This window comes from Podarcis pityusensis (assembly GCF_964106645.2).
Source record: "Podarcis pityusensis genome assembly, chromosome: 2".
In the NCBI taxonomy this organism is placed as follows: domain Eukaryota; kingdom Metazoa; phylum Chordata; class Lepidosauria; order Squamata; family Lacertidae; genus Podarcis; species Podarcis pityusensis.
The window spans coordinates 23466224-23478795 of record NC_138029.1 but is presented as its reverse complement, the minus strand read 5'-3'; the positions used below and the strand labels follow the sequence as shown (position 1 = coordinate 23478795).

General features: G+C 40.8%; 1 protein-coding gene across 4 annotated transcripts in view; it reads right to left on the bottom strand.

The window, feature by feature from the left end:
- The window catches only part of HELZ (helicase with zinc finger), a 115343-nt gene that overhangs the window by 80150 nt on the left and 22621 nt on the right, over positions 1 to 12572 (bottom strand). For 3 of the 4 annotated variants that reach the window (XM_080994337.1, XM_080994339.1, XM_080994338.1), the window contains 4 exons: positions 8719 to 8946; positions 7743 to 7779; positions 4502 to 4626; positions 1503 to 1559 (listed from right to left, as the gene is read on the bottom strand). In XM_080994337.1, coding sequence (XP_080850463.1) covers positions 1503 to 1559; positions 4502 to 4626; positions 7743 to 7779; positions 8719 to 8928 — 429 coding nt within the window. In that variant the 5' untranslated portion in view covers positions 8929 to 8946. The remainder of the gene's footprint in view (positions 1 to 1502; positions 1560 to 4501; positions 4627 to 7742; positions 7780 to 8718; positions 8947 to 12572) is intronic. The other variant, XM_080994340.1, reaches the window with a different exon arrangement.

Here is a 12572-nt window from a genome sequence, read left to right as displayed (position 1 = left end):
AGTGATAACAGTCACTGCCCGTCCTCAGCACTGCTTTCCGCCACCTGTTGACCTTGCCCAGTTTGTGTGGACAGAAGCAGCGTCTCTGTTTAAGTCTGGAGCATATCATGATCATTTGCTTTTAACCCAAATAATCTTTGGTGGGAAGGAGTGCTTGGACAAACAGGCAAAGAAATCTGCTTCTTTGGTCTCTCACTCCCCTAAAACCTTGGGAAAATGACGGAGGTGGTAAGAGATAGAGGGAATTGTCTCAACAGAGATGGAAAAGCGGACGAGTGTGAGACACATTTCGTTGTCTAAATAGAAAATTTCTGAGTTTACCTTGGAAGCCTTTTAAAATCTCCCTGGGGATGCAAGTGAGAAGTGGTCCATTTTAAAATAGCTAAGTTTAGGAATCAGGCTGTTTATTCTCAAGCAAAATGCAGCAACTAAGAAAGATCTTTTAAGCTTAGGTCTCTGTGTGATTTTTTTTGTTTGGCATGTTGCAAAACATTTGCCATAGGAAAACATAAGAACTTATTTTTTCCCCCATTGGAATGAATTGAGTTTAAATTTGCTTAATGTTGGCTGAATCAGTCCCTTATACACTTAATATTCATTTTTACAGCTTCCCTTGGGTAGGTAGACTGTGCAGCATATGCAAAAATAGATCCAATTTCCATGTTTATTTTGATGAAGTACAGTCATTACAAGCTAATTTGATTTCATGTGGCACACATTTCTTACAATATGCACCCCTCCTTGGAGACTTACCATGCCAAGTTAAAAGTGTGAGAAGAACAGGTTTCCTGACATAGTAGCAGTTGTCACCACCAAGGGTTACATTCATTAGAAATATTCACCACGCAGCAGTGGGAATGATTAAAAAAAATCACCTCTGGCTTTAACAAAAGTGAATGTGGGAAATGGGCCTCCAAGGCTCTTTCACAAATGCAAAATCCACCAGACTACTTCTCTACATCTGATGACCCTACACCTGATTATTGTGGTAACTGGCCCAGTTGGAAAGCATCATGTGTGGTGGGGTGATATAAAAGCTCTAAAGAGTTTTACTTGAATGAGAGGAACCTCGGTTAGAAGACGAAGGGGTGGCCTAAAGAGGGAAGAAGGATGTTTTCGGAGCAGGGGCAGTGCCAAACAAGACACCAAAAGCTTGGTGCTGATACACTGTTGTCCAAGGGCCTACAGATCCTTGGGACCGACCCTGGCTAAAGACAGGCTAACAGTGGGTGATTAATATTAGACAAGGAATCATTTACTACAGATGAAGATACAAAATGTTCTCCATCACATTGCAAACCACAAAAAAGCAATTTCTCAGCTTTCTTGGGTCTGTCTTTTTTAGCAGAAAACAAATATAAAAGGATAAAGAAAATCAACAGGCTTTAAAAGAGGGTGGGGTGTGAAGCTGGTTAAACTGTGCTAATAAAACTCAGCGCATAAAGTCCAAAGTTCTGTAAAGGAAATATATTTATTTATTCCAGTATCATACATAGTCTTACCTCTGTTTCAACAAGAAGTGTTTTCAGCCTCGTCAGATCTTTAGTTACCATCCCGTTCTGCCAAGAAAGAACATTATCACATGCTGTCCATTTGTCAACTGCAAAAACTGTTTTTTTAACCATTGTTTACAAGGTTAATAAAACTAGTTTTGAGAGCTACTGGACCATAAGAACACAGTATCATATAAAAGTCCTACAGAATCAGGCCAGTTAGTTTATCTAGTCCAGCAGCCTGTTCTCACAGATGCCCACTTGAGATTCCCAGCAAAAGGCAGACCACGATTATTGGTGGCCTTGTTTATAACAAAACATATCTTACATATTTGTGGTCACTACAGGACAGTTTAAAACTGAGTGAAAATACACTGTAAGTGCTGGCAGACTTTTTCAAGGGGTCCAAAACGGGAAAATGCTATTATTATTTTAAAATCCATGGGAAACTTTTTAAAGCATGGGAAACATTTTAAAACTTAAAAATATGGAGAGAGAAATTATATGGTCAGAACGTATGTCCTAACACTTTTACTACAGCCATTCTGTTGGGCAGGAGTTTCTTTTTATTCCTTATAAATTCCTTCCTTCTTTTCCAACCATAAACATGTCTGCAGTGACTCTCTTAAAAACAACTGATAACACTAATACTTCAGGACAGCTGAAAACTACAGACCTGGAGGCTGGTCTAGCCAGTATTACCTGGTGAACCTGATATGAGAGGAACAGAGCCTTAACTTCCCTGTGCAACTCTACCCCCCTTTTCTTTCCACTGAAGTACAACGTACTTCAAAGGCGAACCTCAGACCAAAGGAGCTGCCAGATCCTTTCCTAGTAAAGGAAGCATGCTAGATACCAACAGCTAATCCATCCATGCTAGTGAGATCAAAACAGAACTTTCCCATATGAAAACGATCAATACAGGGCAATTCAAAAGAGGAGTGGAGAATCAAAAGCAAACAAACCACCTAATCCAAAGCCCATGTAACAGGGACATGTTTTTCCTTTTTTAAAAAATCACTCTTCCATTAGCTTTAACATCTCCTCCCACATTGATTCCAATGGGAAAGGAAAGGTGTCAGGTCCATGGCAGATGTCCTTTTTACCCCATTCCAGGAGTGTGCAAGTGGAATGGAAGTGCTTCTCCTGATCTGCCCCAAGATGCCCTTGGAAAACCTCTTTGTTTTTCGCCTCTACCATGAGAGCACCAATGGAAGAAGAGGGATAGCCACAGAGGTTTCTGTGGCTGCAACCTCTGGTGCTGCCTATGGATAGGAAGATCTACACCTATGGCCCAAAGACACCCACTTGGGGACTATTGGATTGCAATTTATAGAGATTAAGGCTCCCCGTGCCTTGCGGAGGCTTTGCGCAGCTAAGCCAGAGCTGCGCAGCGCTCCCTCTCGCTGTTCTGGCTTCTGGGATAGCCCGTGAAGCCTGCATTCCCTCAATAAGACGCACACACATTTTCCCTTACTTTTTAGGAGGGAAAACGTGTGTCTTATAGAGCGAAAAATACGGTATATAACAAACACGTGACAATCCATGCAATTTTTTGGTCTTCAGATTTTATCTTTGATTCTAACTTCTTTTTTAGCACAGCTGTTATGTTTTAAGCTGGTATCAGTAAATCTTGCAAGGTTATGTGCAGTTATAACAAAAAGTGTATGCTTAATATTGTTTGTATCAGCCATAGCTTTAAAAACAAACACACTTTCTTTACTTGACAATGCATGTGTCCTGAACCTGTGTGTCCTGCTAGAATGTGTTTCATAAACATCAGCAAAAGAGCAATGAATCCTGATGTAATCTGCTCACAGGAGTCAAATTTATGAACAAAAAAGAAAACTTCCTTAGTCTTTCAAATATAAGTGGACCCAAAGAAATAAGATAAAACACATAAACGGTTTGATTCAAATTCTTTTTTTAAGGTGGAAGTTAAAGTTTTAAGACTGTGGATTTATCTCTTGCTAATGAATAAGCACCTGCAAAAGAAAACCGAACCCCTGGCTTTTGAAAGAAAATTAAACAAGAAAAGGCTTTCAGCTGTTTATTTTTTAAAAAACAGAACTTCATTATAGCTTTCCTATATTGCTTTCCTATACCGAGTTAATTTTATGTTAACATACTTTGGATCACTCGTCAAAATATTGATCCTATTAACTAATTACCCTATTAACATACTGCTATGTAAGAAATCCAAGGGAAGTCAGTATGTCTGAAAGAGCCATGGCTATGTGGATTTCACCATCTCCAGTGCAGTTTAAACCAAAAGAAACTGAAGGCTGACACCATCCTCTAGTCTAGACTCAGCGTAGAAGTGGATGAAGGTCAGAAGGCAGAAGTAAAAGGCCTAGCACAAGCATAGGCAAACTCGGCACTCCAGATGTTTTGGGACTACAACTCCCATCATCCCTAGCTAACAGGACCAGTGGTCAGGGATGATGGGAATTGTAGTCCCAAAACATCTGGAGGGCCGAGTTTGCCTACGCCTGGCCTAGGAGCAGCGGAGAGATTTTTGTAGACTCCTTGGTGAAAGCTGGGAAGGAGTATTTGGCCACTGCAAGCAATACCACAGGATGCAAGTCTTGAGCAGTCTGTCAGCAGCAGGCAGAGGCAGCTAGTGAAGTTGCTGCTTGAGTGCTACAAATCAATTACCTTTCCAGTCAGAAGCCAGAATACAAGGAGAAGCAAACTCAGGTGGCCCTCTCACATGCTTTACACACTCATAATCTTAGATGCTAGAAATAAGGATAAAGGACTTCCTGCAGCTCTGGATCCAACCCAATGTATTTGTTACATGCAACAGCTGCCAAACTCTGTTGGATCAGAGTCGTGGATATAACTGGGAGTCATGTTTCACTTTATCTATAAACATCCGCATGCATTAATATATTCACTAGGGCTCAGCACAAATAATTTAGTGCTGAAAGTTACTGACATAGCCCCTTCGTTACTAGATAAAGTATATTAGTTCAAAAAACTAGAGATAATCAATTGTCACATACCAGTGATTCACCCATCAGTGATTTAGAAAGAGCGTTCGATACAATCTGCAGCTTCCCTTTAAGATGCATGCAGCAAAGCACTGCACGGAAAGTGTCATCTTCCTTGTCCAGTCCTTCTCCCAATACTAAAGTGAAAATCATATTCCATTATTCGCCACCAATTATTTACACCAGTTTTTTAAGGCACCCCAACTTGAACTACATCACAGAAGTAAAATTAAGTGGGGGTTTTTCCAGAAACATAATCTTAAAATATCCTCCCTCATTTTCCACTCTGTGGTTTCCTTTTGCTCACATTTTATGTGAAACTTTCTAGCTCTGCTTTGAACTTAAACATTGTGCTATATCTGGTCAACATTCCGGGATGGTAGGAGTTGTAACCGTACATCATCTGGAAGGCAACAAGTTCCCCATCCTCATCTTAGGAATTTGTCCTGCATAATTTCTGTCCTAATGAAGAGTACTTCTAAAATTCCACTGCTCTTCTACACGCTTTTTCCTAATTGAAATTCATTTTCAATAAAGGAAGCACAGAATACATTTCCAATGAACTGCATCTGAAGGAAATAATCAATAACCTATTTACGCCAGAACCAGTCCTAATCAAATCAGCATTGTGTATTTTCTTTATGTAATGTCTGTACTGGCTTAATTTTAATAATACAAAATTAAATCTTGACATGAATTTTGTGCTCCCAATGTACAGATACTGGCAACGTATTTAACAACAAAAGCCACAACTGCAGGAGAGATAGAGATACAAAGCTTTAATTAATATCCTATTTGTATTATCAAAACATAACAGCATCATCTAGTCCAGATATCTTCAATCTTTTCAACATGCATTTGGAGACCCATTTCTTAATCTTTTACCATATATTTCCATGGTAGTAGTGCTTCTGTCCATCTTGGATCAGACCACAGACCAGCGGTGGGTCCTGACCCACCAGTTGAAGATCAGTGATCTAGTCAACACTGATGTATGTAACTCTCTCAACGAATTAAGTGGGATTTAACAGTGTTTAATGTAGGGCTGGGTCATCTCCCTAACATGAACAAAATCTAATTAAAAAATGGAGAGCACCATACTCTTTGTTCTTTGGTGCTCTTTGTCCAAAATATGTTATGAAATGAGACAGGCAGTTCTTGTTACATTTTGGAACTGACATAAGTTAAGACTAGGCTATCCAAACTGGCACCCTCAAATACCTCCCTTTGCTCTCCCATCATTGAGAGTAAAAGAAACATTAGCAGAGTAGTGAAATGTTTTTGAGTTGTGGAGAGAGGGAGACAGAGACAGAGATCAACATGTATATATTAATTAAATTTATCATCCTGTTTCTCATCAGAGCCAACCATTTGCCATAAAATACGGAGAATCAACAATACACTTGAACAAACAGGGACATTCAGAACGGGGGGGGGGGGGGGAGAGAAAGAGCCTCTGGAGTCCTGGATCAGAACTGAAGGGTCACAACTCAATCTTAAAGCACATGCTTTGCAACCAGTAGATCCCAAGCATTGTTAGTACACCTGGGAAAGACCCCTGCCTGAAATCTTGGGGAGACACTGCCAATCAGTGTTGACAATACTGAACTAGATGGACCAATAGTCTTAAGGTAACTTCCTATATATGTTCCTATATGTCTCCTTCCAATTCCATGCTTTATTGCATAGAGCTTTCAGTCAATAGCACTTACTGATACAGCATGTCTTGTAACCAACCCAATGTAAGTAAGTTTTCATATTACTAAACCTCAAAAGAGCTGCCTTTTAAGATAATGAAAGCTGCCACCTTTTGCAAGGAGGAAAGGATTCCCCCCCCCATCTGAAACGACTGTAATACACAAAAACCAAAACAACACATGATTCCCATTAAAATTCCTCCCCATCAATTTAGCTTTAGCTGTTTAATACATGGGTGTTAATGAACCTACCTCTCAAGCGAATTAAAGCTCACAGCATAATTATTTAATGAGGAGAGTCATTTAAACAAAAATCCAAACCTCTGAACAAAGATTGTTAAAGGCAACCATGTCAGAATACTGTAGAATAAATAAGCATGGCAAGCAGGATCACCAGAAATGCAAATTAAGTCATTATTATTATTATATATTGAAAGTTACCTGGCATCCATATGCAGCTATGTCAAGCTTCCAAAGTGCTTCCCATTGCTAAAAGCTAGTAATAGAGAAGCTGCACTATTCTGCATAATCTACCACAGGAGGTGGGAAGTCATAGTCCTCCATAGGCTGCTATACTTCAGCTCTGCAGCCAGCAAGGCCAACAATCGGGGATGATAGGAGTTCCAACAAAACAAAACCTGCAAGGCCACAGGATCCCCACCACTGGCCTACAGGGCAATGTGTCTAAATACATACTTTAATTCAACTGACTCCAGCATTTTGTTGTATCAGGTTGAGAGTTAACAGCGATACTACTGAACCTTGGAGCACAGCAGGTAGACTCAACAACCGAGTACCGTATTTTTCGTCCTATAGGGCGCACCGGCCCATAGGACGCACCTCGTTTTTTTGGGGGGGGGGAATGAATAAAAAAAAATTATTCCCCCCCCCCAGCCGCGGCTGCCACCCCAAGCCTTGCGCACACTTGCCCGAAGCGCGGGCAGCCCTCCGGAGGGCTCCGCGTGCTTCAGGCAGCAGGCTGCCGCCCCAAGCCTCGCGCGCCCAGCGGGACCTCCCGCCGGGCACACAAGGCTTGCGGACACTTGCCCGGGCTGCAGGCTGCTGCCCGCAAGCCTTGGGAGCCCGCGGGAACTCCCGCCGGGCTTGCAAGGCTTGCGGATAGCTTCCTGAAGCCTGGAGAGCGAGAGGGGTCGGTGCGCACCGATGCCTCTCGCTCTCCAGGCTTCAGTGAAAGCCTGCATTCGCCCCATAGGACGCACACACATTTCCCCTTCATTTTTGGAGGGGAAAAAGTGTGTCCTATGGGGCGAAAAATACGGTACATTTTAAACAACAATTAGGATTATGTTCTCATAACTCTACTTTAGAGAGTGCAAGAAGATTGCTGATACTTAGAGAACATACTCTGTGACGTACTGCACGATTTCTCTTTGCAAAGTGGCAAATATTGTTTTTATAAAGCTCACAGCAATACTTCCATTTTGGACAAATCCTTTTCTCTAGAGAGCCAGATTTGAAGTGATTTCTTAAAGCTTAAAACTCCAAAGAACCAACCACATTGCTATAAGCTGTAACAAAAAACTGCGTTTTCATACCGTGCCTGCAGTCTTCATCTGCCTTTCCATAGTTTTTCTGAAAAAAGAAAAATATATATATTGTTAGACACAGCATAAGCAATAAGTACATATTTGCTTATGAATTTGTTTAAGGCAGCAGTTAAACAGAAACGTGATTAATTCAGCAGCACTCTGACTGTAATCCAAGCACAGCCAGGAGTATGCAAACCTCTCTGATTTCAGTGAAACTCTCTATGCACCCGTTCACAGTTGGTAATCAAAACTGCAGCTCAAATCTTAAATACAATCAGTAAATTCATTCTCCACTTGGGGATCCCTAATGCAGCCAAACTAGCACCACACACAACCTCGACCCCCTATACACACACACCAAGGAAGATATCCACAGACTTGCAGAACCCCAAAGGTTTGCAACAGTACAAAAATCAATAGTCCTACTATTTGAAACATTTGCCCCCATTAATAGATCAGATCTAAACTGCACTTAGGTTTAATCTCGAAAGCTGCTCTATGCAGGCAGTCTTGAAATTAAATTTGAACCGGATGTTAAGCAAACAAACACCTATTCGTTTCATCGGATACCTGCGGCACACCCACCCTGTTCCCTAACCTTCCCCCCCACCCCTACTCAGGCAATGCAAACCCACTTCATCCACCTTTCTAACCTGAAACAGTGTCTCTCTCCAGCGACGGCACAACACAAATATTGTTTTAAATAAGGCAAAATAAAGAACACCCGTCCGTGCATCTTTTACTTTACCCAACAAAGAGGGCAAAAAAACCAGACCGTGTATGCCCACCTTCCATGAAAGCTAAGAGCGCGAGGACCAAGTATGTCTCCCCCTCCAATTATGTAGCCAAGCAGGTAAATAACTGACTGCTAGCTCTGAGCAGCAGGATAGTGTGATGTCAATAAAGGCTTTTCGATTTCCACGTACTCATAGAATAAAATCAAATTATTTTCACTGGATTCGATTGTAAACATCACACTCACGAGTTGCAAAGAAGAAGCGATTCTATAGAGAAGGCTCTCAATTTTGATGCGGTCGATTTCAGCCTGACACGCTTCTGGGAAGTGACTGGGAGGGTACCGGCTGAGGGAAAAGAGGGCCTCGGTGCAGTGCTTCACCGCCACTTCGTAATCCTGCTGTCTGAGTGATTCACATGCTTGTTCACATGACTTCTCTGGTCTTCTGTCTGCCATGACTCAGCGGCAGAAATCCTAATATGAATCAGGAGGGGTTTCAAATGCAGGTTAGCTTTAATACAAAAAAACGGTCTTTCAAAACACACCTACATTTTCCAAGTGCTACTAACTGGCCCCCATCGCTATCCCAGGGTTCTTATATTCCGCTTGAGCCTCTGCTGCATGCTAAATTCCTGCCGTTTTCCCCCACAGCATTTCTCCTTGCACTTTGCATCTGTTTCCATTTTAAAATACTGTTATCTGTCTCCATAACTCTGGAATGAGTAGGTGATGCTCATGTCCCCTTTTACTGCAAACATCAACAATAGTACCTCACGAGAAACCATTAGCTTTGCATTCATTTGCTTTACATTGGTTTGAAGTGCCACTCAGAGTTAATGTTCCTCTTGCAAGGGCAGATTTCTCTACACCTAAAGACAACTTCTATTATAACAAATGGTTTGGGGGAAAACACCACCGCCACATTTGCATTAGGTGTTGTTATAATGCTACCCGCTAACAAATCTTTCCTTGTTTTCTCATGTTATCAGCCATAATGGTATTTTATAAGAAATTTATATCGCAGAGGCACATCTTTTCAGGGCTTTACACTGAAGTGGGAGTGGGGACTTGTTTGTCTTCACAATGTTTATCAATTATGTACTATTTTTCTAAAAATGTTGATTTTTCCAACACTTCAATATATGTGCCTTTTTACCTCACCAAAACATCCCAATGCCTGAGTTGGCACAGCAAATGGGGCTCTGTCCCAGCATTGAGTCAAGGCGCATAGCAGCCAAGACCAGCCAGGTTATTTTGGCACCCAGGAAAGAAATCCCACAACCACCTCTTCATGCAAAATAAAGTAATTATAAATTAAATAACTAGCCATTTTGTGGCATCCAAAATCAGCTGCCTGAGGCAGCTTCCTCACCTTGCCTAATACCCAATACTAATCTTCAACCGTAAGCCAGCCCTGGTGTAACCTGCATTCTGGCGCTAACATATTAAATCTTCATATTAAAATAAAGCAAAGCTTCAAATTCATTCATCTTCCTATTAAACTTTGCACCCTATGTTTGTTTCTGTATTTGGTAGAAAATCCCACTAAGACAAATCTTCTAAACTTATTTACCCTGGCCTTTGACACCCAAGGTGCACATTTTTAGGCCTCACCCTTTCAGTGACTGTAATTCTTTGTTTCTAAAATGGTTTTTAATATTTTATTTTAAATTGCCGTTACCTGCCCTTGGACTTTATGGTGAAGAATTTAACAGTAGTAATAATAATAGTAATAATAATAATAATAATATGCTTTAAATTAAAATTGAGGCTAATAGATAAACCAACTTAATACAAGATGCATTTGAAAATATGTTCTGCTCTCTGTGGAATAAAGGATCTACACAAATGTAATGCTCTTGATCTCAAGAATTGCCAACAGGACTAATCATCATCATCATCATCATCATTTATTACTTATACCCCACCCAACTGGCTGTGGTTGCCCAGCCACTCTGGGCGGCTTACAGCACATAAAAAATGGTAAAACAGCAGACATTTAAAATTTCCTGATACAAGAAAGGTCACATGCTGTCTCTCCCCTCGTCTCTTTGCCCAAACCAGTCTTACAAAGCAGTACTATGAATGTTTACTCAGAACTAAGTCTCACTATGTTCAGTAGGGCTCAGTCCTATATAAGTGTACTTAGGATTGCAGTCTTCAATCCTGGATACCATTTTACCATTTCTTTTACGGATGAGAAAATATTTATATGTAACTACATTGGTACCTTGGGTTACGAACTTAATTCGTTCCAGAAGTCCGTTCTTAACCTGAAACCATTCTTAACCTGAGGCACGCTTTCGCTAATGGGGCCTCCCGCTGCCACCACCGCACGATTTCCATTCTCATCCTGGGACAAAGTTCTCAACCCAAGGTACTACTTCCGAGTTAGTGGAGTTTGTAACCCAAAGCGTTTGTAACCCGAGGTACCACTGTAATACAATTTTTTCAAACAACTCTACAAATGATTTACTCAACATAAACATATGTGGACATTTGTCTCCAAGATTTATGTCAATAACAGGCTACTATTTGGTTGTAAGTCGTTTTGGTTGCCTTGAACAAGATAACAAAATTAATAAATAATGATCATAATAATTACTGTGAAGATGTCCAGACGCTTGCCTCCTAACAAGTGCTAATATCCCACCCCCAAATTTTATTTAAAACAAAGATAAAACAACTACATACAATCAGAGCATCATCCCCGAATACTGTACTGTACTCCACAGAGCTTTGTCAAAGGGTATATGCTAAAATCGTCACACAAACCCAAAATGATACATAATAACCTCCATCGCTTGGACTATTGTCCGCAACTAAAATGTTATATTGTATCAGCAGCAGTGCTAGTCTACAGGGTTTATACAGGAAGGAGAAAAAATAATAATTAAAATATTTAAATACGAGTGCTTCATGCAAGCCAAACTGTGATGTAGACCATATGCATCGTTCTGACATATGCCTCATTGTTTGTATAAACTATAAAATTGCCGCTGGTGCCAATATTAATACTTGATACCAATACCCGATACTAATCTTCAGCTGTAAACTATAAGCAGAATTGCCATCAACTTTCAACACAGTACTGAGTACTGCACTTCCCTGTTTCTGCCCACACCAGTGTGTGAAACTGAGTTGCTGTGGGTGGGGACATTTTAAGCCTTTCAGACATTCGTTGTAACATTTGCACTGGACATGATGGCTTGCTCAGTGATTTTTGTTTTAAATGAGATGTATTAGTATTACTATTATTATTTTAAATGCATATACTGTACTGCCCTTCATCCAAAGATCACAGGGTGGTTTACAGTATAAAAGCACAAAACATATAACACAACAATAACCTCCCCAACACATTTAAAAGGCCATAGATTGTTTAATCAGGCGAAGGTCTGGAAGAAGAGAAATATCTCACACTCCAAAACCACCATGCTACAATGTTGTTGTTATTTGGTATTATGGAGCTACAGTACTATTGTACAATAATGCTAATTTTAAAAATACAGTAGTATTAATGAAAAATCTTTCCATTCATGGCTACTTTAGCAACATGGTGAATGACAGTGGCTAGAAAAGCGGGGGGAGGGGGCTTAATTGTATGGCATTCCAGCCCAGTGGTGTTATAGTGCTATACTCTCACATTCCATTTTATTTTAGCAATAACAGAATAGGATCTTTCTCTGGCATAATGAGCCTTCCCATTATTTTCCTCCCCCTGAAGTCCCCTGTACACTTTTTTCCCCTTTTCCGCAAAGCACTTAAGAGGCTCTATTTATAATCAAGCTGCCTTGTCCTTGCCTGAGAGCCTAGGTGAAATGGCCTCAGTTCCCGAGGTGAGAGCTGAGGCAGTTTCACCTAGTGTCTCACAAGCTGAGGCCAATGCAGCTTGTTTTTTTTCAACATTGTGGTACAGCGGTGCCCCGCAAGACGAAAAACTCGCTAGACGAAAAACTCGCTAGACGAAAGGCTTTTCCGTTTTTTGAGTCGTTCCGCAAGACGAATTTCCCTATGGGCTTGCTTCGCAAGACGAAACGTCTTGCGAGTTCTTGCGAGTTTGTTTCCTTTTTCTTAAAGCCGCTAAGCCGCTAATAGCC